Source organism: Salvia splendens, chromosome 22 (genome assembly GCF_004379255.2).
Source record: "Salvia splendens isolate huo1 chromosome 22, SspV2, whole genome shotgun sequence".
Classification (NCBI taxonomy): Eukaryota; Viridiplantae; Streptophyta; class Magnoliopsida; order Lamiales; family Lamiaceae; genus Salvia; species Salvia splendens.
In genome coordinates, this window is record NC_056053.1 from 25438883 (window position 1) to 25463165 (window position 24283).

At 41.1% G+C, this 24283-nt stretch overlaps 4 protein-coding genes across 5 annotated transcripts; 1 reads left to right on the forward strand and 3 right to left on the reverse strand.

Annotated features, from left to right (window-relative positions):
• Window positions 1-252: 252 nt before the first annotated feature.
• On the reverse strand, window positions 253-9872 carry LOC121785676 (nuclear pore complex protein NUP214-like). 2 transcript variants are annotated; one of them, XM_042184079.1, is made up of 18 exons: window positions 9527-9872; window positions 9250-9458; window positions 8883-9051; window positions 8384-8530; window positions 7499-7623; window positions 7296-7408; window positions 6637-6773; window positions 6197-6359; window positions 5551-6091; window positions 4693-5457; window positions 4272-4424; window positions 3803-3860; window positions 3510-3643; window positions 3266-3390; window positions 2837-3182; window positions 2442-2634; window positions 689-2350; window positions 253-514 (listed from the first exon to the last, which is right to left on the reverse strand). In XM_042184079.1, the coding sequence occupies exons 1-18, from the start codon at window positions 9753-9755 to the stop codon at window positions 372-374; spliced, it is 5412 nt and encodes a 1803-aa protein (XP_042040013.1). In that variant the 5' UTR covers window positions 9756-9872; the 3' UTR covers window positions 253-371. The 2 variants fall into 2 exon arrangements, with proteins under 2 accessions (XP_042040013.1, XP_042040012.1); XM_042184078.1 differs by having other exon boundaries at window positions 689-820; window positions 860-2350; window positions 4693-6091.
• A 3572-nt stretch (window positions 9873-13444) lies between these two features.
• LOC121786430 (L-ascorbate oxidase homolog) lies at window positions 13445-15528 on the reverse strand. The gene has a single exon (XM_042185067.1). It carries the CDS (start codon window positions 15471-15473, stop codon window positions 13812-13814), a length of 1662 nt encoding a protein of 553 aa, XP_042041001.1. The 5' UTR covers window positions 15474-15528; the 3' UTR covers window positions 13445-13811.
• Window positions 15529-15996: 468 nt separating this feature from the next.
• On the forward strand, window positions 15997-17883 carry LOC121787522 (L-ascorbate oxidase homolog). Its single transcript, XM_042186272.1, has one exon. The coding sequence runs from the start codon at window positions 16080-16082 to the stop codon at window positions 17751-17753; it is 1674 nt and encodes a 557-aa protein (XP_042042206.1). The 5' UTR covers window positions 15997-16079; the 3' UTR covers window positions 17754-17883.
• A 116-nt stretch (window positions 17884-17999) lies between these two features.
• LOC121787521 (protein ACTIVITY OF BC1 COMPLEX KINASE 3, chloroplastic-like) lies at window positions 18000-21958 on the reverse strand. Its single transcript, XM_042186271.1, has 6 exons — window positions 21187-21958; window positions 20496-20831; window positions 19511-20066; window positions 19152-19338; window positions 18693-19062; window positions 18000-18362 (listed from the first exon to the last, which is right to left on the reverse strand). Exons 1-6 carry the CDS (start codon window positions 21679-21681, stop codon window positions 18234-18236), a joined length of 2073 nt encoding a protein of 690 aa, XP_042042205.1. The 5' UTR covers window positions 21682-21958; the 3' UTR covers window positions 18000-18233.
• Between the last annotated feature and the right edge of the window lie 2325 nt (window positions 21959-24283).

Here is a 24283-nt window from a genome sequence, read left to right on the forward strand (position 1 = left end):
CCCAGAAGGGAGGCTTTGAAGCTACGGGCAGACGTAAGTTCATGAAATTCAAACAAGTTATTAATAAACCAATTGTCTTGTTGAGGAATGAAGAATTGTATATGTTCGTGTATTGTGTCACGAATTCTATGGCATCACATCTGCGGCAACAGAGATCAGCAATTGATAAAAAGATTTCTGAATTAGGAGTTCCTGTGTAGAAAAGTAATTCCACCTTGTCAATTTCAAGATGATGGAGATTTTGAGACTCTGTTTCATGACGAGATATTTCGCTTAGATTGCATTTGGCACTAACTGTTTTGGGATAATTTGCTTAACTTCTTTCTTAGTGAGAGTTGTTACATCATTCTCCCCACATTTACTGTTACAAACTATTTCCTCATCTGTGTGAAAAGTTCCGAGGGAGGTCTTCCCGTAGTTCCCGAACCGCTGCTGCCAAAGCTACCACTACCCGATCTGCCGCCTCCTAAGCCACCACTACCAGCCTGATTGCTGAAAGCTCCAAATCCGCCACCTTTACGTTTTGAACAACACAATCAGTTATAACCATGCCTATTCACTGAATATTCTGAAATAAATATAGCAACCTATTCTAATAATAACTCCCTCGGAGAAAGCATCATTTTTTTTATAAACAGCATTAAATATAGCAAAACAATAACAAAAGTTTGAACTACATAGCATTTACCCGCAGCAAATCCTCCAGCACCAGTGGCTGCAGCAGCGAATCCTCCACCTGTGGCTGCGGCAGCAAAACCTCCACCACCACCTGTTGCCAGACTTCCAAATCCACCCCCTGAAGCAGCAGCTGCAAATCCACCTCCAAAACCACCACCTGAAGCAGCAGCTGCAAATCCACCCCCAAAAGCACCACCAGCATTGCTTCCAGGTAGCCCAGTCCCAAGCTGCCTAGACTGTCCAAACGAGCCAAGTACTGAGCCTAGACCTTGTTGGCCAGCTCCTACATTTGCAAGTTGCCCGAATCCAGCTGCAGGTGAACCTTGACCAGAAACTCCAGAACCAAATCCTCCAGAGAAGTTAACAGTTGTTGGCTGCAGAGTTTGTGCTGGTTGGAAGCTGAAAGACGCAGGGCGAAACAGCTCGCCACTGGGTGCAGGAGTCATCGAAAATGGGGAGGTAGCAGGAGCTGAACCCGTGTTAATGGCCGTTACACCGAATGGATTTGCTTTTGGAGTGGTTGAGTTTTGAGTTGCCCCAATGCCAAACCCACCAAGGTTTGCAAATGTGATATTAGTTGTCTGATCCGTCTCAGGAGCCTCTTCCTCCATTTCTTCCTCATGAGAAAAATTTGAAATATCACTTTGCATGCTTCCATTAATCCCTACGCTTGATTGTGCAACTGCTGAAACAGCTAGAGTTGCGGAAGGAACTTCCGCCTTGATAGCTGATGTAGCAAAAGAATTATCTGATTTGCCACCCATATCATTTTGACTCCCAGACTTGGAATTGCTCAGTAAAACAGTTGAAGCCTGTGGCGTAGCACCAGTTTCAGTATTTGATGGAATAGTATTAACCTTAGTCTGTACCTCAATCTTTGATCCAAACATTGGCAAAGATGGTTCAGATTTGAAAATGTTTGAAGATGATACAGATGCAGAACCGCTCCCGTCAATCAAGGAAGGTACTGTAGACGGAAAAGTTACTGCTGAAGAAACATATGTCTGCCGCTGTGACACATCCTCCTTGGCTTCAGAACGGAAAAGAGTTGCACGAAATAATGTTGAAGAACTTGGTTTTGCCACGGACAAGGGCGCTGGATAACTGTTACTCAAAGGTGATGATGGATCCAAAACCGTTTGCAGTGGGCTAGAAGCTGACGGACCATCATTAGGACTACTTGGCCTTTCAGAACTTTTACTGAACAAATTCTTCTCTGGTTGATTAGGGGCAGAGCTAAAAGCAGAAGAGAAAGTTGCTGGAAATTTAGTATCTGATGTCTCAGACACCAGATTAGTGTTCTTCTGATGCTTGGTTGTTTCCTTTAAGTGATCTATATTCCCAGTCGAGCCAAAGGGTGAAACCAGAGACTGCTCAGGCATTGATGTTAACGGCCGGAAGCTTGTGGCAGGCTGCTGGGGAAATTTAGACTGGCTTGTAACAAAAGAGAATTTTGTCCCAGTATAAGGCGGGCTACTCCTTGTTTTGTCACCTTCTACTCCAAAAGCACCCAGTTCACCGTTCTGACTCATCCTTGTCTCTGAAATGGATGGGGGTAGCCATGCAGAAGGATCCTTGGTTGATGATCCTTGAATTCGTTCTTGAAATCCAGGTGTCGCACGGAGCAAAGATGATGGTCTGCCAGTGAACTGTTCTGGTGAACTTGCAAAGTCTGCAAGTTTTTGAAATAGAGTGATTTATGAGTTTACTTTTATCCAAACCAACAGACCTAATAATATATTTCAGTTAAACCTTCATCATACCTTTGCTTTTGTGATGCTTTGGAAAAGCTCCAGAGGTATTTGAAAGTTCTGAATGAGAAACCTCATATTTCTTCTGAGGACTGAGATATTGTTTATTTATGTTTAGCATTGGCCGATTCGGACTCCCCTTCTCATAATCTTCTTTTAGCACCCTCTTTACTGTTGACTTTGGAGGGTCAAAACTCACCCAGCTCTGCATTTAGTTGTAAAAGAAATGCAACATGAATTAGTTATCAAATAATAACATTCCCAAAGTGAGAAGACAAAACAAAATTAATATAGACTTCTAAACAAATAGCCACAGTGCGTAGTAACCAATATTTGAGCAAATAATAGACATTTTAAAAGTAAAGTGAAAATGGCACACCGGGATAGTAATTAGCAAGAAATATTACACGATCAAGAGAGCCACGGTGCCTCCTCGCAGTTTGTGGTTCACTGCCCTTAGGATAGACAGATTGGTTCCTTTTAGACTGTTCTTTCGCATCAATAGAGCATGAAGCAATAGATAATTCTCTGTTGGCAGGAACAGTGGGTGTCCTATTCCTAGCTGGGGATCTTTCACTATCACCAACATATGTGAGGCCAATGAATTCAAAAAGCTGCTTTTTGACATCATGTTTTCCAGAAGATTCAATACACAAAGATGCCATTTGTTTTGAGAGACACCCAGAGAGATACTCAGCAGCAGATAGTTGTGCAGTTATTGTATTGTGTACACTGTGCAACGATTGAATTTGCCTGCAAGAGAGACACTTTTGTTTCAATGTTGTGTAGACGCAAAATACGTGTACACTTATATAAACGACGTCAGTCTGCAATACCTTGAACGCCCTTGCCTATTCTGCAAAGCTCTCAGATCCCTTTGGGTTCCTTCATTTTCACGAAACTTATTAAACTCAAGAGAGTTGAAATGTCTCTCTAATTCAATCAACTTATTGGTTAACTCCTGGTTTGAGGAAAGAAGAGAACTAGTCTGAGTGGGATAGAATTATCAAAACTAATGCAAGTGGGATATAGAAAATTGATGACTAATCTGAAGAGATCGCACGATCGACCATAACGTACCTGGTTCAGTTCTGATATACGTCTCTGCTTCAGTTCCAGCTCAGAACTCAATTTTTTGCGATTCCAAAATTCCCAATATTTTCTATCAGTTGTTTGTTTGAACAACCCTTCCATGTATAATTTCCTTGCCAACACTGAAATAGCAGTGAGCCTATTAACTTAGAAGCTGGTAGGCTGGATTGTAACAGGAGACAGACTTGATTGTAAGCCTCAGAACCACTCTTTATTTTACAAACAAAATATACAACATTAACTTTGCTTTACAAACTTGATCAAACTAAGTAGGATCAAACCTTCTACTGTCTTCTCAAGCAAAATTTGAGTTTCCCCAAGTTTCTCATTCAATAACCCCTGCATAATAGCCAGGAGAGAGAAAAATATCAGTAAAATTATGAAAGAGTCAAGCATACTAGAAATTAAACAATTTTAAGCTGATCTTTAGAGAGTTACAAGGCTGTAAGGCAGCTTCCTTTGAATCAAAATAAAAATATCACCACTAAATATATATTGCTCAAAAAACACAGAAAGACAGAATCCTCGAATAAGGACAGAATCGTGCAGCTATCTTGAAATGAAAAAGGTAGTCTCTGGCTTGAAGAAATCATTCAAGTATATGTACACTTTGAAAAGTCAAACAGTAGCAGAAGGGTTACATATATCAAATTGTTAGCAGCAGTGAGGCCGCGTAGAGGAGCAAGAAGACATATCATCACAAGCAATACATATTTTACTACAGGAAAGAGTCAGAAAAGGAGAACAAACCCTCCACATTCTGCATTTATCGGAAAGAGCCCATATTCCTTCCTCCAGTTCTGTAACGTATTTTGCTTGAGAATTTATGGATGCATCCTTGAAGCCACCCTTTCCTTCAATGCCTTCAAGCAGATTATCAAGTTTTTTAGCCATTTCTTCAACCTGAAGATACAGTAACATGAAAAGGTAGATCAGAAAAGCCTACCAATTGCAGACAATACAATGAATCGCAAGGTTCATAAAATTAAGAAATTTTTAGAAGTATTTTAATATAGACAAGACATTTGACAACAGTCACAACACTGACTAGACATAATAAGACAATAGCACATGGGTTAAGCCATATGGTACCAGAAATGGACAACTAAAGAAAACATATGCATATAACAAAGAAATTTGTTATGTTAGTCTAACGAGTATAGCATCATACGTTTCCAAAATGTTTAGATGCATTCTGTACAAAGCGTGACGCTGACGTTGGAGATGGTGATGCATTCGGTTGTTTCTTGGATTCAGACTGCAATATTCTTCCTGAAGAAAAACTACTTTGCATCGGCAATGATGGAGATGGAGGTGCAGTAGGTTCCTTGGATTCAGATGGAACCACTTTTCCTGAACCAAAACTACTCTGTGATAGCAATGATGGAGATAGAGTTGCATTAAGTTCCTTGTTCGGTTCAGACTGAATCACTTTTCCTGAAGCAAAACTACTCTGCATCAGCAATGGTGTAGATGAAGGTGCAGTAGGCTCCTTGGATTCAGATGCGACCATTTTTCCTGAAGCAAAACTAGTCTGTGATAGCAACGATGGAGACAGAGTTGCAGTCAGTTCCTTGTTGGGTTCAGACTGAAACACTTTGCCTGAAGCAAAACTACCCTGCATTAGCAAAGGTAAAGATGAAGGTGAAGTAGGCTCCTTGGATTCAGGCTGGATCACTTTTCCTGAAGCAAAACTACTCTGCGATTGCAATGACTGAGATAGAGTTGCATTCAGTTCCTTCTTGGGTTCAGACTGAAATGCATTTCCTGAACCAAAACCACTTGGCATCAGCAATGGTGAAGACACAGGTGCACTCGCTTCCTTTTTGTATTCAGACTGGAACCCTTTCCCTGAAGGAAAAAGACTCCCTGTTGACAATTGTGAACTAGGATACGCTGGCAGTATGTTTCTAGTCCCCTGTGCACTCAATAATGCCTGTCCAAACGAAGTAAAAGTCACAGAAGATTTTTCTTTCAAGTCTGTCGAATTTTTGGCAGATTGTAATGTGCTTTTATCTGAATTATCAACCTTATCAGGAATTTCAGAAGCATCAACATTTGCATTTGATCCTGGTAATTGCCATGTGCTTGGAGTAGCGGTTGATGGCTGTAATTTATGTAATGGCTCCACATTAGATCCAAATGATGTATAGTTGCTTGCTGATTGGCTTGAAACATCATTCACTATGTTTCCTGAGAAGAAACCTTTGTTTGGTACAACTTCTGATGTTGACTGATGCTCAGTATCACTATGTTCATTTAGCGCTACAGGGAGAACTTTCTTCGGGTCATCAACTTTCAGTGTCTGGGATCCCACATTTTCTACAGTTCTTTGTTCTTGTGTTCTGATGTCTAACTCAGTAGAAGGGGATAAACTATTTGCCGCAATACTCTTTTTAACTTCGGTTCCACTGAGTTCATGAGATTGGAAAGTTGAAGACGTTATCTCTCTACTTTCCTCACCATCTGCAGAAGAAACCAGGGGCAGCTTATGCTTAACTGATTCCTGAGAAGCATCATCTTCCTCACTGGATGCACATCCTCCAGTTGACGATAGAGCATCTACAGCACTGTAGTGGGGAAAATTATTGACACGTAGCTTCTATAGAATGCAGCCCAGAAAAACTATCAGATTAATCCTATAAGAAAGCAAACATAAAACATGGTATAATTACCTAACAAAATGAAAAACTGAGATCTTCCCATCAATTGTTATGCATATAATCAAGCAACAGGGTGAGACTTCTCTTTCCACATCCCCCAAAGTGAAACTGAGATTCTCGTTCTGGGAAGCCTTGTCAAGAGAGAGTCCAAGGATCACATTTTCTTCACCATCAGCTGAGATCAAACAGGAGTAACATCAGAATATAGTGCTATCCCCAAGCATGCTGATTGGACATAAGATATATCTAATTGGTAGAATAGAGGTTTTGAAATCTACTCAACAAAGGAGCAGAAACAGTAGTTTGCAGCTTTAAATTGCTTTATTATTCTAAATGGTTTGGCACACATGCTCATGAACCCTGCTTCCCCACCCCTCACTTATGCGCAGCATAAGATAGTAATATAATATCATAAAAATTGCAGTGGCGTCTAGTCAAATAATCATGGGCACCTTGAGAATCGATATAAAGATTCCAAGCATCATCAAGAATCTCAACCGTGGCAGCTTCATTTTTCCCATTATCCTCTGGCCAACAGAACAACACAACTTTTTGGGACATGTTTCTATTAGCAACAAACGCCAGCCCACTGCAACCAGTAAGAACCACAACTATAGTTAGTTAAACCAATAGTTGCAAAGTACAAGATTTTAAACAGCATTTTGGATCACCATACAATAACTAGCATTATTAAGTCAAACACTTGATTATGTTACAATAACTACAGTTAAAAACATAGGCATTATGTATTTTTTTTCTCCTTGCAAATTTCTTTTGTGGCATAAGATAACCAAACACATCCATTTTTCCCAACATGCATTCTTTAGTTAGCATAAATTCCAAAATATACCATCAAAGCTTTTCCTCCAAAATGTTTTCAGCCAGCAAACAGCCCCGGTTTTTCTCATACTCAAGACAACAAATCTCACAGCAGAAAAAAAAAGCACAACCAATATAGCATAATGAAAACAAATTAGAGACTTTCATGGAAAATACAGCTACAAATGTTTGTCGGAGTGAAGTACTAGACAGAAGCCACAGACTAAAGAAGAAAAAGAAGTTATGAGAGAACATAAAATGGTAAACACCATTGGTAATAAACTAGACTTACTGAAGTTTAAGGTAACTGAGAAATAGATGTGGTCCAATTGGATTGGGCACAGCATCAGAACAGAAATCGATGAAGATATTATTAAATGACAAAATGATTGGCTTCAGAGATGCCTGAAAGCAATAACAAAAGAAATATTTAATCCGGATAAAAGTAATATATGAGATCTAAAGCAAATGAAAACTTGATACTTAAAAACCTACATCAGTAAGTCTTCTGCCCCGGCTGGTGATTACTTGGACTATGTAATTCTCCTTCTCACCGTCGTCATTTAATTGGAAACATCCAACAGCTATACTATCTGGACGGATCCATCGGATGGAATCCACTACACAAGATTGACAGTAATGATAGATTAATGGTGGCAAGTTATTAAATAAGGAGAGACATAATCAATTATAACCAAATTCTTTGAAGGACTTTGCTACTTATGGTTTACGAGGGAGACAACTAGAGACCTACAATTTATTGCTTACATAGTTACATATGAAACTAATTCCTTGTACAACGGAAAAAGGGCAAGCATGCATACTATCAGTTAACTAAATTTCTTCTATCTCACCAACTTTTTAGCTTTTGACTCGTAATATTCAAGATCTATTCATAATTCATATCAATCATGTTGTATCAGAACTCGATACTGCACATCCATAACTATTACCCAGTTACATTCTAAGAGAAAATTCCTCCAGTTCTTCCTTTTAGAGCAAGAGGCTCCGCATTTAAAAAACCTAATGGAAGTGGTTAATAGCGGCATTTGACATTCAACTCCAATTCTATGGCATTTTAGTGGACAAAACAAATGGTCCAACTAGATCAATTGCATGCATAAGGGATTAGCTTAGAGGCATAGTAATGGTCAAAGTGCTGAGAATTAACTTGAGGCTTGAATGCACTAAGAATAACTATATGCAGCATGCAGTGAAAATAGATTAAATAATATCTATGAACATAGTGCAAATGGAATCTAATCTACCCAAGAATCAGAGAAGGATACTATAGGCAGAAGGAAGGTCAATAAATGCATAAAAACATTTTATACACACACATACATGTGTGTATATATATATAGAGAGAGAGGGCAGTACCTCTAATAGCCTGGCTAACATCAGCATCACCAATGACCGACTGGAACGATAGCAAGAATCTTACTTTTTCCTTAAAGCGAGACGATAAAATGCTGACAACATTGTTTAGTGCCACAGCAATATGATTGCCTCCGGTACTCCAGTCAACTATATAGAAAAAATATATATGAGACATAAATTTATACGAGGATAAATTTTTACCCAATTTTATGCAAGGAGCTCACAGAGTTATGTAAAGAAGATGAGATGGCAAGTAGTACATGGCAGCATCGGAAGGAAAATGGTTACATCAAGAAATTGAAAACCATTTTCCAGGTAGACTTTAGCATTGTTTAAATAAATGTTGCGAACCTAAAATAATACTTCCAAGACACATGGAAGAAAACAATTATGTGAATGGTATTCTATCAGTGAAGTCAGACAATGATGAGATGTTTTGGAGGATTTGCTGTTAATACTAATTAAGAAAACATGGGATACAGCAAGGGTTGAGACATACCAGAATCAACACCTTCCATCAAACAAGTAGGGGGACCTTGACCGGATCCATGGTACAGTTTTCCACTGGCCGAAAGAACAACATAAGCTTTTGCATCTTTTGTAGCCCAACGTAAATCCTTGATGCAAATGGAATCATCAAGTGAGACTGAATATGAGGGCATTTGCTCCTGTTCAAAGACCATATAATAAGCATCTCAAAATTCATAAACAAACTGCAGTTGGACACTGAACAATACTACTATATGAAAGTACATAGTTAATTGACCAAGAGACAAAGAGAACAAAACTGCAGTTGGACACTGAACAATATATGACATTTCTTAAACCAAGCTCAAATTTCAGCTATACAGAAATAGCAGAAATACCTTGTGAAGCAATGCACTAATAGCAAAGAAATGGAGGTGGCTAGAAACAGCAGCAGCAAGCAAAGAATCATCAGCTGCTAGGGCCAGTATCGAAACATTTCCAATTGCAACATGCACGAGGCTCAACTCCTGCAGTGATGGAGCTTCCTTTTGGTCATTGATGGCCTCAGCTGAAGCCATCACTTCCTTGGTCCAAGCAACATAAAACCCTAAACCCCAAAACAATACTTAGAAAGAAGAATCGATTTAATTTTTGAAAGAAAGAGATGAAAATTACCCTGGCCGTGTGGATGCGCTAGAAAGAGGAGGCCGAACAGTTCAGAGACGGCCAAAGGCTGGGAGGGAAGGGATTGGGGGTCGAATTGGGAGTTTGCGCCGCTGGACTGGAGAATAGGGACAGATCCTCCGATTCTGGAGAAGCGGAAATTTCTGGAGCCGATTTCTTCTCCGTCGATTTCTTCATCCAATTCGACGACAGCGCCGCCGCCGCCCATATCAGCGGGCATTGAAGAGAGAGAGAGAGAGAGAGAGAGAGAGAGTGAGCACCGGCGCCGGTGGGAAATGAGAAATGGGAATGGGCGGGATTCGGGGAAGGTATTGGCCGTAAAAGTATAAAACACAGCAGCGCTGATTTATTTCACTTCCTTTTTTATTGTTTAAATTTTATTTACATTAGAAAGGATTTTAGTATTTCGATCTTTTTATTTTCTGTTTTTTTGCTGTCTTTCTTTCACGCTTATCAATAAGGACTCGTTTGATTGCCATGATAGAAAATAGCAAGATAGTTATCTTAAGATAGCATTTTCGGGCCGAAAATGAGATAGTGTCTGATAATATTTTTATGATGTTGTTTGATTGACAAGATAATGTTTTATAGATAAGATGTAAAATGACAGAAATGTGCTTGTTACTAAATATATTTGTATGTAAATGTGTCTATTTTATGATTAAGTTAAGTAAATGGGTGTTAATGATCATTGTATCAACAAAATTATTAACGATAATCAATATTGTAAGTACCAGACACAATGCGAGGTTAATACAAATCATAATTAAAATGTCCAAAGAAAAGATGAACAACTTAAATTTTCCATTGAAAATTTGAAAAAAAGATTGATTTTGAAGAAATAACATTCTGACTTTTGAATTTATCAACTCTAATAGTTACGAGTTTTTAATTATTAAAAATGATAATAAAATTCTAAAAATAATTATATGCCTCTAATTAGTTGCATAATGATTAATAGTAAAAAAATCAACTAAAACATATAAAAATTAAAATTGAAATTAAAGGGAAAATGTATACTATACTATGGACTCCCATGAAAAAAAATTAAAAATAAGAGGAATATGAAGTGAACTAGTCAATTTAAGTCCCTGCATCTCCCTTTATAACAACAACTCCATTGATGAAGCTCCAAATCCTGCTCCACATCCGCCACCCAAACATCGTGAAGCTCCTCGGCTACGCGGAAGATCAATTCCGCCACTCCGCCGTCGCGTTCCAGCTCGCCTCCGCCATCGCCCACCTCCACGATACCTGCGCCCCTCACATCGTCCACGCCGACGTTAAGCCTTCGAACGTACTTCTTGACGGCGATCTCAATTGCAAGCTCTGAGAAGCCCAACTCCAAAAATACAATAAAAACACCACCAAAATCATTCAATAGAATGAGCTTTGAAGATAAAGAAAAGTGAGTAAAATTGGGGGTGAGAGAAGAGTTGCAGGAGAGAGAGAGTAAAAGTGGGAGAGAGAGGGCAATATTGACTATCATAGAGGAACAGTACACTATCACTGCTTTTGGGTGGTATAGTGTATTCACACATTTATGGATAGTCCATCGGTCCAAGGCGGGCTTTTAGTAAATTTTCGGGCTTAGAGATAGTAGTATCATGGCAACCAAACACCTGATATACCTCCGATAGGCGGCCCTATCAAGGCCTATCAGTACAACCAAACGACTCCTAAGACTATAAGAGTGCTACTATTTTATGAAAAAAAAATACTAGTAATATGAAATACTTGCAACTTATTATTATTGTATACAGCACTTGTATCAACTCATAAATTATTGAGTAAATGCCATTTTTAGTCCTAAATATATGACCTTTTTTATTCTGGTTCAAAACATTATCTTTTGAATTATTCGGTCCCTCACATTTGAAATCGGATCACATTTAGTCCGAAATGGACGGAACTGTTAAAATTTAACGGTCAACGATTTTTAATTCGATTTTGACAGGATTTAGAGTTATAAAAATTCGTCCGGTATGAATCACCCAATGAGCATCTGCCACGTCATCCTGGCCGTGGTGCTCCTCTTCCCCTCCGCCGCGCCGGACATCGCCTCCGACCGCGTCGCCATCCTCGCCCTCCGCGCCGCCGTGGGCGGCCGCGTCCTCCTGTGGAACCTCTCTAGCCCCACCCCATGCGCCTGGCCCAGCGTCAACTGCTCCCCCAACAGCTCCTCCGTCGTCGAGCTCCACTTCCCCGGAATGGTCCTCTCCGGCGAGCTCCCCCCCAAATCCTTCTCCAACATGACCAATCTGCAGACTCTCAGCCTCCGCTACAACGCCCTCTCCGGCTCCCTCTCGCCCGACCTCTTCACCTCCCTCCGCAATCTCTACTTGCAGCACAATTTCTTCACCGGCGAGCTTCCCCAAACCCTCTTCTCCCTCACCTCGCTGGTGCGGCTCAATCAAGTGGAGAACAACTTCTCCGACCCAATTTATGTTTTGATTTTTGTTAAATAATTTTATATTTTAAATTTTTTAGTTTTGGGTTAATTAGACATTAGACATTAATAAAACATACTATAATTATTAACTCTTAATCCGGTCAAAATTGAATTAAAAATCATTGACCGTTAAATTTTAACAATTCCGTCCATTTCGATTAAATGTGATCCGATTTCAAATGTGAAGGACCGAATAATTCAAAAAATAATATTTTGGACCAAAATCAAAATATCGTCATATGTTTAGGACCAAAAAGGACCTTTACTCTAAATTATACACTCTCCCGCCCCGGCTTAAGTGAATGACTGGCTTTCGGCATGTGTTTTGAATCACCGTCCCATAATAAGATTTACATTTTGTCATTTCGCCCGTCCCACAATAAGAATCACATTTCACTTTAATATAAATAGTAGATACGCTCCACATTCCATCAACTTATTTATTCACATTTTATTATAAAACTAATATATATAAGTTGAATCAATAGTCCACTAACCAATGTTTTAAAAACCGGACCGGACCGGCCGGTTCAACCGCGAACCGGTAGGTGATCCGGTCCGGTTAGCACTATAAAACCAGTGACATGTTCAACCGCCATGAACCGCCGAAACCGGCAGGCCGGGAACCGGAAACCGGTTCAAATGCTTTTCAAAATTATATTCTAAAATTTTGGCCTTGATAGGGGTCGAACTCAACACCTCCCGTTGAACTTACCAATCATATTTGTGAATAAAGCATCACTATTCATCCACCAAATCCACTCCACAAGGATCTCCAATTCAACAACACACACACCAACACCAAATATCCTTTCCTCCTCACCCAAACATCCACGAACCGAACCGAACAATCCAACATACAAATCCAACCGAACAATCGGTGAACAACAAAACAAACATCCAACATACAATCGGAAAACTAGAGACAAATCTGAAAACATATTCAGATTCAACAACAAATTTGAGAAAACATATTCTCAAAACGAAAACACTCAACCGAATACAATCGGAGAGATACAAACTTGGATCATACAAATCCAATAAACAAATGGTAGAGAAAATCGGAGCATACAACTCCATACTTCAACATACAACACCAAACATGAACAATCGGAATTAAAAAAAATCAATTGAGATCAGAGGATATAGAAATCACCGATATGGAGTACATCGGCTGTGCGAAATCTCCATAGACTTGCGGATTGTGTAATTCTGAAACAACGAGGAGTAAATGGAGGCCTCGGAGTTGATATAATAGTAACGGATTACTCCGAGAGAAACACACCGGCGAAGCATCGGTGGTGGCGAGGGCGGACGATGCTTAGATCAGTACACAAAATTCGTCATCGCAACTCGCGTATAAAGTTCGCGCTTGATCGTTGTTGGATTCTACATTTTCAGAATATAGAAAAACTAAAAAAAACCTTAACTCCAAGGAAAACGAAGTGGAGATTCAAAAAAATGGAAGAGATAGAGGTAATCAGAGGCGCGCAGCGGATTTGTGCTCTGATACCATGTGAAAAATGGAGAATGAAATTGATAAATCTCCATTGAAGGAGAATGAAAGAAATGAAGGCAAAATGAAGATGGAAACCGTCGACAGATGGAAAGGAGAGAAAATGAGAGTTTTTTATTAATGGACTACATTTTGAAAAAGTTAACTACACTTTACACTAAAAAGCCTTATATATAGGCTGAAACTAACTAATAAAAAGCCTAATAAAATGCTAAACTAACTAATTACATTTTATTTTTATATTTCAACAGTTTAAATATAAAGAAAAAAAGAAATTGGAAATCACAAGTGATGATGAGCAGCATTGGTCAAGTGTAGAGAGCAAGGTTGGGCTTACCCATGACAATGCCGCAGAGTACCTGAGTGGGCGGGAGATTGTATTCATCCCTCAATGAGTGCTCCGGTGAGACGATGCTAAAGTAGAGCTGCTGGCCGAGGTACGCCCTCTCCCTCATATCCGATCTGAGGTTCCACATTCCGGCGTTGTCGAGCGTGAGCATCACCGCCGCCCACGAGTTGGGGTACACCTGCACCGTGTGCCTGCTCACCGCATCTTCCAGATTGTAGTTGCTCCTCTTTTCGGGGCTCCACTTCCCCTGCTCGATGCCCACCGCGAAGAACGAGTATCCGTCCAAGTGCCATGTCTGAACGCTATTCTCCTCGTTCTCGAATATGATCTCCACAAAGTTCCTGAAGGTCCCGTTCTTGACGCTTGGGGCGACAACCACATTGGCATCTTTCGGCGGCTCGTCCTTCACCAGGTCGTATTTGAACACCCTGTCCGCCATCCCGTAGTACTCGGCCAGCTTCAGCGGAGTTTCTGGATCTACGTGGGAGACCCCGTTGATGGCGTACCGGAGCTTCCTGTCCACCACGTGGCGGGAGTTAGCCAACCTAATGGTGCGGGTGATGTTGATCTTGCCGTAGTGGTACGAGCCTTGTGGGTTGGGGCGGGCAGCGCTGGCCGTGAGGTTCCACTTGAAGGAACGGAACTGGCTGATGGACCAGGGAACGGCGGCGTTGTTCTCTGGCGGGGGAGGCGGGAGGTCCGGCGAGGCAAAGCCATTTCCAGTGGAGTAGCGGACTGCGGCCACAGAGGTGAGGGTGTGCTTGGAGAAGCGGCTGGATGCAACAAAGTAGTAGTCCTTGGGGGCTTGGTTGGCAGTTACCAAGACGGACATGCATTGGCCGACGTGGATATCCATCGATTCGTACGTGTTCTGAACGGTGTGAGATCCCTCCATCTCCACCAGTTTCATGGTGTGCCCTTGGAATCTGAAGTTGACGGACAATCTCATCCCAACATTGCACACTCTCAGTCGATACGTCTTGTCCGGCACCATGTTGATCAGCGGCTCCCCGGGATCTCCCACTCTACCTGACATCCCGTTGATCTGAATGCCATCGGGTTTGCCAATGGAACGCCCCGAGTCAAGAATACGCTGAAGGGTCTTGTGCTCCTTGTTGTACCAGTCGCCGAGGAGAACAGCCACTTCCGCTGTCGGTTTATCAAATGGGACCGGGATGAGCTCGCGGCTATGGACCTTAAGCATGCCCATGCCACCCGACGCACGCTGGAGGGAAGTGGTGGGGAAGTAAATGTAGGTGCCGATCTGGTCCTTGGCTTGGAACTTGTAGGTGTAGTTCTGCCCGGAGGGTATCGGGCACATGGTGCCCGGAGTGCCATCCTGCCACGAGTTCTTGCGGTGTTGAATACCGGCCCAAGTCAAGAGGAAAGGCTCGTCGAGGTTGTTGAAGACGTTGACCACGATGTTGTTGTTGGAGGTGCAGTTGATCTCGGGGCCCGGAAATTCGCCATTGATCAAAATGCCTTGTTGTTCGGTGCCCAGAGGCGAGATTGGGCCGTAGGTAACGTTCCATTCGAAGAAGAGGTACGGGTCCTCCGCCGTGGCTATCACCGCTAGACATAGGCTAAATGCTGCAAAGATGAGTCTACTACATGAGCCCATGCTGAGTTTTTTTTTTTTTTGTGTTTTAATTTTTGAAATTTTTTTGATGCCAAGAAGAAAGTTGTGATAATGTTTTCTTCTGGCAAGTAGTATGTTTATTTTATTTTGACTATATATATACATATATATATATTTACTTCTCAAATGAGTTGAATGAGTGGGTTTTGTAGAAGCAAGTCAAAATTTTGGATGGTTAGTTTGCCAAAATATATCATCCTTCCAAATCCTCCTCCTTCAGCTCTCGTCCGTTCTTTTACTTTGGACAATTAATCATTGGACTCTCTATCTATAATCACTCTTTTTTTGGGATAATGCTTTTCTTAAACTTATCATTAATCCTTAAGAGTTTTTAAGTAAATAGAATCCAGTAATAATTGGTGAAATTATAATTACAAACTTAAACTTTGATTAGGCTAGAAAAGCATAATAAAATTGAAAGACCAAAAAGAGAGAGAAGAGCGTAAAAGGAGGAGATTTGAAGAGACACCCTTCATTTTGATAACAAACCTCTCTATAAATTCAATCTCACTTTCATTCAAACAACACCATTCTTCTCTTTGAAGAAGGCACTAGCAAGCCTTCTTCTTTTTCCTTCTTCTAAAAAAAATGGGCTCCATTAGGACACACCCATCCCTTGTGACTCTGCCTCTTCTATGCCTATTGGCAGCTGCCAACGCCGGCGATCCATATCTATTCTTCGAGTGGCACGTCACCTATGGTACCATCTCCCCGTTGGGCGTCCCTCAGCAAGGCATCCTCGTCAACGGCCAGTTCCCTGGCCCGGAGATCAATTGCACCTCCAACAACAACATTGTTGTCAACGTCTTCAACGAGATTGATGAGCCTCTCCTCTTCACCTGGGCCGGCATCCAACAGAGGAAGAACTCGTGGCAAGATGGAACTCCGGGCACCATGTGCCCGATCCTCCCAGGCCGGAACTACACCTACCAATTCCAAGTCAAGGACCAGATAGGTAGCTACATTTACTTCCCTACCACCGCCCTTCACCGTGCCTCGGGGGGCATGGGCATGATCAAGGTCCATAGCCGCGAACTCATCCCGGTACCCTTCGATAACCCGGCAGAGGAGCATTCTATCCTCCTCGGGGATTGGTACAACAAGGGTCACAAGATAATCAAGCGAATTCTTGACTCCGGACGATCCATTGGCAAACCCAATGGCATTCAGATCAACGGGAAGTCCGCTAAAGTCGGAGATGCTGCTGTTGAGCCACTTCTCACCGTGGAGGCCGGAAAGACTTACAGGTTGAGGGTGTGCAACGTCGGGATGAGGCTGACTGTCAACTTCCGTATCCAGGGCCACACGATGAAACTAGTGGAGATGGAGGGATCACATACGGTTCAAAATGTGTACGACTCGATGGATATCCACGTCGGCCAATGCATGTCCGTCTTGGTCACCTCCAATCAAACCCCCAAGGACTACTACTTTGTTGCTTCCAGCCGCTTCTCCAAGCAAGTCCTCACATCCGTGGCCACCATCCGCTACACCAATGGCAACGGGCCAGCCTCCCCTGAACTTCCACCACCCCCTCCTGAGAACTCTGGCGGCATTGCATGGTCCATGAACCAGTTCCGCTCCTTCAGGTGGAACCTGACCGCCAGCGCCGCCCGCCCCAACCCCCAGGGATCCTACCACTACGGGCAGATCAACATCACCCGCACTATCAAGCTCTCCAACTCCCGCCAAGTTGTGGATGGAAAGCTTCGGTTCGCTGTCAACAGCATCTCGCACGTGGATGGCGAAACCCCACTCAAACTGGCAGAGTACTTCGGGAAGGCGGACCAGGTTTTCAAATACGATCTCGTGAAGGACGAGGCAGAACAAGGGGATCACAAAGTTGTGGTGGCACCCAGTGTGAAGAACGCGACCTTCAGGAACTTCGTGGAGATCATCTTCGAGAACAAGGAGAAGACTGTCCAGACATGGCACTTGGATGGATACTCGTTCTTCGCGGTTGCCATTGAGCCCGGTACGTGGACCCCCGAGAAGAGGAAGAACTACAATCTGTTGGATGCAGTGAGCAGGCATACCGTCCAAGTGTACCCCAACTCATGGGCTGTAGTCATGACCACTCTTGACAATGCTGGCATGTGGAACCTGAGGTCTGAAATGAGGGAGAGGGCATATTTGGGACAGCAGTTCTACTTTAGCGTCGTTTCGCCAGAATTCTCGTTGAGGGATGAATACAACCTCCCTGTCGGACAGGAACTCTGCGGTGTTGTCAAGGATCTGCCCAGGCTTGCCCTGTACACTTAAAGAAGAAGAAGAAAAAGAAGAAGATGCTAGCTAGTCTAACTAAATGTGCATATACATATATGTGTATCCCTTTCCATTCTCAAAATGAATACACACATTTAACCTATATAAATCACATATCTTATTCTTACTTTCACATATATTAATCAACATAGTACAATAAGAGAACATATGCATGCATAAACAAACATATAAATATCATAAAATGAGCAGTTCTGTCAATGAATTGAAATATGGGAAGAATGCTAAGTATAATCATTTCACGATTTTTGCCATTATATATTACTACATGGTACAGAGATATACAAGATATACCTATTGAGCCCCAAAATTTACATACTGATAGGCAAGGAATCATATCATCACTTCAGGTTTACAAAAGAAGAATGATATACAAGCTAAAGATTAAATTTATATTCAGACCGATCTTGGTATAAGATTAAGAATCACTTTTATTATGACAACAGATGACAAGAACAGTTACAATGTTGGAGAAGTGGCGGCCGGTGGATCCCGGAGAACTTGCTGCAGTAAGCGAGCAGCCAAACGTTGAGTGATTCCACCAGCCACACGTCCGCCAAGTTGCCTTGCTTCCGGTTCTTGCAGTACCTGCATATACAAGTTTTAGCTTTTGTAAATTCCAGCAATTTCTTTAAGTAACAGAAGACCCTTATATTTATTGTTATTCCCCAGCAAGAGAAATGCAACTCGTGAACACCACATAAATGAATCGTGATATACCAAATCATTATGTTACAACTTCATTTGGTCATAAATAACATTTAACAATAAATGACAGACGGAGCTCCCTATTTTTTGGAGATTACTGGTCCTCATAAATTAGAGTTTCTAAAGTAGTAGTATAAATTTAACCATCTTCTACGAGAAAACCTTCTGAACTCAGCATAGATAACACAAATAGATCTACAAGATCCTTACCTGTAGTATAGGCTGGAAAATAGTCGGATCGAAGTTATCTGACGATCGTAAGAGTTCCCATATTCTGAATACTTGAGCCCTAAGCTCCATTATACTTTCCTGTTCAGCACTGTTCATTACAAAGGGACTAGTAGCTCCATTGATATTAAAAACAAGAGTCCTTATCACATCAGGGACTAATTTGTATGATTCAATCGCTGAGCCCACAACAATGGCTTCAGTTACTTGGATTGCTTCTTTAATTACTAAAACCCGAAGTACTTCACCATCCGGCCCCAGTAGTAATTTAAGAACAGGTTGTAAAGCATCTTTGGCATTGAAATCTCTGTCTTTTCTTCCCTGTTCAAGCAAGTTTTCAAGTCTGTTCCACCTGTGGCAAACAATTTACCCAAGCTTCTAAATGAACAAAATGCGAGTGCAAAGAAAACAAGATGATTTAGTAATTAGGAAACTACATGCCTGAATCTCCCATCCTTGAAAAGCAGTTCAATAAGAGCATCTCTGAGATATGGATTGGGATCGGTAAGAAGCCTTTTCGCAAAATATGGATACGACGCAGCGAGCACCTTAAAATTAGGGTCAGCGTACAGAGCTAAGCCTTCTAGAACAGTGAGAGACCTTAAAATCAAAGCATAATATGCAGGCACTGTAAAAAAAAAAGAAAAAACTGTTGGACCCAACGCCAAAGAAATCATAACCTATGAAAACTTATCTGAAGACACAGGACACAAAGACAAGTTTGTTTCTCCAGAGACAACAATCTGTCAGAATTATGAGATAAATTTGGCATGAATGACGTCAAGGAAATAAGTAGTCACCGTTAAATGGGAATTGGTAGAGAACAGCGCCCAAGCCATCCACAATCGTTTTAAAGTTAAGCTCGCTCACAGTTGAATTGAGCGCATCATCAAAGAAGTTCCTCAAAGCTGGCACAATAGGAGTAACATCTACATCCGGAGACAAAAAGTCCAGAGCATAGTAATCACGAGCCATGGCTTCATAGTCTCGATTGACCATGTGAACGACATGACCAATTATGGCAGATCTAGCTTGCTCAGGAGTCTCACTCATCATTCCAAAGTCAAGAAAAGCAAGCTTTCCGTCAGGCGTTGCTAAGAGATTCCCCGGATGGGGATCTGCATGAAAGTAGCCGTACTCAAGCAGCTGCCTAAGACTGCACTGTATGCCAGTGTTCACTAGATCCAAAACTTTGAGCCCTTGTCTCTCGATGGCTTCTTGCTCATTTAGTTTCACTCCTTCAACCCACTCCATAGTCAGCACCTTTCCACTTGTGTAGTCCCAGAAAATATCTGGAACAAGGACATCTGTTTTGTCCGCATAGAGCTTTTTAAATCTCCTAGCGTTTTGCCCCTCCTGCAGAAAAACATGACAGGGTTATACTTGATACAATCTAAACATGTCGGATAATAGCAAAAAAGTACTCAGAGTCTCAATTTTTGGTTAAATATGCCCCAACAAAAATTTTCCATACAAAACTGCCCCTAAATTGTAGAAGATGTTGAAGTACTCTAGATAAGTTCGTTCGGAAATCTTTAATGTGGAGATCCCTAACATAAAATTGAAACTAAGTTACTACCTTTCTTAGCAATTAGAATAACACATTTTTGTTAAAACCCTAGAACAGTGAGACAAAATCGAATATTTACATTACACCACAGTGAAATGTTCATACAACATCCAGCATTTTCGTTAAAACGCTAGAACAGTTGGGGTTCAACATTGCATTTTATACAAAAACAACAAACCTATGTGCACGAAAAAACATCATCTAGAACTACTAACCTGTACATAATTCAGCTCCTGATAAACTCTTCGAGCAAATTCATCAACGAGAGCAACAACATCACTTGTAACAATGTCCACATACTTGTTTATGAGGAAACCAACGCCTCTGATCAGGTAAAAGTCAAGGCCAATAGCCTCTTCAATGCCAGGTCTTTGCACCTTGACAGCAACAACCTGGCCCGAGTAGTTCAACCGGGCCTTGTAAACCTGGCCCAAACTAGCAGCAGCAATCGGAGATGCAGAGATTGATGAGTAAACCGAATCAAGCGAACCTCCCAACTCTCTCTCAATGCACGAAAAAGCTTGTTCATCCGGAAATGTTGGCAAAGCATCCTTCACCAACAAAATAACAAAGTTGAAACTGGAAAACAACAGGGTAATTACACTATTCATACCAAATGCTTCCTCATTGTTTCATGTTGATACAAAAAGATTGAAATTTGCATAAATGATACAAAGGTTCCATTCGCCGCCTACTTGGGTACATATTTGTTCAAGTAAAAGATCATCACATCATTGTTCCATCTTGGTACAAAACTGTTTTGTGCATCATGTAGGTAAAGAGTCGACTACGTCTAGACACGGAATACTAGTACAAATTTAAAACTTTGTGCACCAACATAAAACCTTGAACGGAGTAGAAGAAAAGGGAAAAGTGAAAGAAAGAAGAAACAGAAATGGTGTGTACCTGCAGCTGAGAAAGCTCCTCAATGTAAAGGGGTGGGCACAAATCCGGGCGGGTGGATAGACCTTGTCCGATTTTGACAAAAGTGGGGCCCAATCGAGTGAAAGTATTCCTGAGATTGGCGGCTCGGCGCCTCTGGTTCTGATCGAGGCGGCCCTGGAGCTGGTCCAGCCACAAACTAAAGGCGAAGGAGCCCAGCCCTGCAAATATCTCCAAAGCCCTCTGAGCCACCTTGATTGGGCGGGAGCCGTATGTGGTGGACAGAAGCTCCGCGCTGTAGACAGAAGCATCCGCGGCTCGAGCCATTGCCGCCGCCTCGGCTTGCATATCATCGGCTCGGTCTCTGAAAGAGTCTCTCAATCTTACCTCCTCTTCACTGCCGCCTCTTAGTGATCGGGGCTTAGCCGCCTCCACCAGAGCCGCTCGCGGCGGACGTCGTCGGCCTGTCCTCTGGCCCCAACTGGCCGGATCCACGACAGAGATTGCGGCGGTACTCATCGGATTTGGACTCTGATCGATTTGCTCCAAAATAAGGAGTAGTACTACTAAATAAACAAACAAGCATGAAATCTGATTGTCTTGTGGGTGTGACGTGTTCGCATCAACAACCCAACTTCACATTGCATATCTATTCTAATGGGTCCCGCCATGGAATTAAAACTAGCCTCTAATCGCGTAGAATTTGTCTTGTCCGATGCATTTCTTGCTTCTGGATTGCGGGCGATTGAGATTTGAGCAGGATATGGACGGAAATGGAAATTATATACGGAGTATAAGTATTTGATATTGTTCTATCATTGAGATGGAGTAATAAAAATTGTTTCCATTCACCCCACGCCGCTATAAATCATTTCATACAAATTTAAAATATATATATAAAAAAAAGATAAAATGAAAAGATAACAAAAATGAAAGAGATATATATAAAAATATCCCAATTATTTATGCAAACAAAACCGCCCTTGAATTTTGTTCAACTACTCTCGTTTGAAAATTTATGACGATCTTAACTCAAAATTGAAACTGTTTTATAGTTAGATGGGAATATTATCGTTAAACACTAGACAAAAGAAAGTTTTTAGGACTTTACGTTATTACTTGATGCAACATTAATACACCCAACCCAATAGTGATTCTATCAATGATATTTTCATAACATACAATTTTTAATTATATTTATAAAACCATAGTAATTTTTACCATATTTATCTTAAACTTAAAAGTATTGCAATGCCTCTGTATGCATATACTTATTCATTTATAAAATATACTAGTTTGTAAAATTTAGTTATTTTGTATTCGAATTGTATATTTTTAATAAATGGTATTTTGAAAACCTAAAGAAATTACTTGTTTCTGATGGTGAATGTGATTCAGATGAGGCTGGGGATGGTTTCGTGTGGGAGCAAATCGGCGTTGATTGTTTTAGTCACTTGTGCTCTTCTGGTTTACATCTCTACCGCCGTCTATGCTTTCCTGCACTGATCATGTCATATCTTGGCGAAATGTGCCAATTGATGTTGATGGAGCAAGTGGATTGGTTGGTGCTACTATGTTTTATATTGTCATTTTTGTAAGTTTTCACTCATAACTTCAATGTTGATGTTGCGTCTTGTATTTCATTTTGTAAGGAGGTTGGTGTTATGTTTTTTCATTTGAAAGCTTTAAGCCATTTTTGTTGATTAGGCGGATTGATGACAAAGGGGATTGGTGTTATGTTTCGCATCTTAATTGATAATGCTGTGTGTCCCACTCCCGTGTTTTATTTTTGTTGAAATATGAGCGGATGGGTCGGGATTGATGTTGCATTTTGTATCAGTTTAGTGAAACATGAGATGGGGATTGAATGTGGTGAGTCTGTTTAGTGAATCTTGAGATGGACCAAGGAGATAATAGGTGTTATGTTTTTGTTGATAATGGTGTCTCGTGTTTTTGTTTTTGTCACCATCTTTTCTTCATGACGCTGAAATTAGATGATTATAGTCAAATATGGGACGGCCGACGAATTTGATTATGTTTTATTTTTATCGTGATTTTTTAAAACATGAGGCGATTGTGTAGGGATTGATGCTCTGTGTTTAATTTGTCAAGAACGATGGCCCTGCAAAGAGGGCAAGCATTCTTCCGCAGCAGCCATTCTCCGATGCAGCCGCTGTGAAAACGATGCTGGCAGCGAAGAACTCCGACCGTCCAGTATTCCCTCCATGCACACGGCGCACACCTCTCTGTCCGCAGCAGGGCAACAGTTGTCGGGCCAATCATGAACGGCGTGTCGCTTGGTTTCTTGTTGAGCTGACGTGGATTTGTAGTTGAAGATTTCACATAACCGACGATCGATGGTCACAAATCCACCATGGTTTTTGTGAAGGAATTTAATGAGAGAGATGGCTGTGAGAATGATTTATCGTATAGCGTAGTAGTCAAGTTACCATATTAGATCCTAGTAAGATATGGATTCTTACCTAATCAAATTTGGTTTCGGCCAAACATCTATTTTCAGCCTTTTTAGTATTTATGTACAACATTATTTACGCAGTAAGAGGAGAATATGTTTCCTTCTACAACTATTAAAATTTCCAACAGCCCATAAACTAGTCCAACCAACATACTCCTGTTAATGTATTTGTTGTTACTACAATTCAATAACAATATTACAATTTCCTTCTCTCTATTTATTGAATCAAAAAATGGATTTTTTAAATCTTAATTGTTTTTCATATTTAGATTTGTCAAGCTTGGGTATGATCTTGAGGTTGTAACCTTCACCAGTCTCATAAAAGGGCTGATGTTGGTTGGGAATATCCAAGAGGCAACAAAACTGTTGTGGAAGTTGTCGGCCGAGCCCCCACAAGGCCAATGTATGCGTGTATCATGCTTTGATTAATGGATTACGCAAATCTGAACAATACGCTTGAGGTGCTTCAATTACTCGGTCTATAGGAAAAGCTGCAAACCGATCTTTATGTTTATAGTGCTGTCATCGATGCTCAAGTAAATCAAACAAAATTCAAATCACATTTGGTGTTTGCTGTTATTGTGTCAACACGATAACAACTTAATACAAATGAGATTGTTGGTGCTAATGTCGAGTAAATCTTTA

Excerpts from the sequence above, each read along its gene's own strand:
- LOC121785676 (XM_042184078.1), bottom strand. The coding sequence starts at position 9,755 with ATGCCCGCTGATATGGGCGGCGGCGGCGCTGTCGTCGAATTGGATGAA. Across the intron at positions 9,052-9,249 it reads TTAGTGCATTGCTTCACAAG|GAGCAAATGCCCTCATATTC; the intron begins GTATTTCTGCTA and ends GTCTTTGAACAG. Across the intron at positions 3,391-3,509 it reads GTATATCAGAACTGAACCAG|GAGTTAACCAATAAGTTGAT; the intron begins GTACGTTATGGT and ends TCCTCAAACCAG.
- LOC121786430 (XM_042185067.1), bottom strand. The coding sequence starts at position 15,473 with ATGGGCTCATGTAGTAGACTCATCTTTGCAGCATTTAGCCTATGTCTA.
- LOC121787521 (XM_042186271.1), bottom strand. The coding sequence starts at position 21,681 with ATGAGTACCGCCGCAATCTCTGTCGTGGATCCGGCCAGTTGGGGCCAG. Across the intron at positions 20,832-21,186 it reads AGGAGCTTTCTCAGCTGCAG|GATGCTTTGCCAACATTTCC; the intron begins GTACACACCATT and ends TTGTTGGTGAAG. Across the intron at positions 20,067-20,495 it reads AGGAGCTGAATTATGTACAG|GAGGGGCAAAACGCTAGGAG; the intron begins GTTAGTAGTTCT and ends GTTTTTCTGCAG.
- LOC121787522 (XM_042186272.1), top strand. The coding sequence starts at position 16,080 with ATGGGCTCCATTAGGACACACCCATCCCTTGTGACTCTGCCTCTTCTA.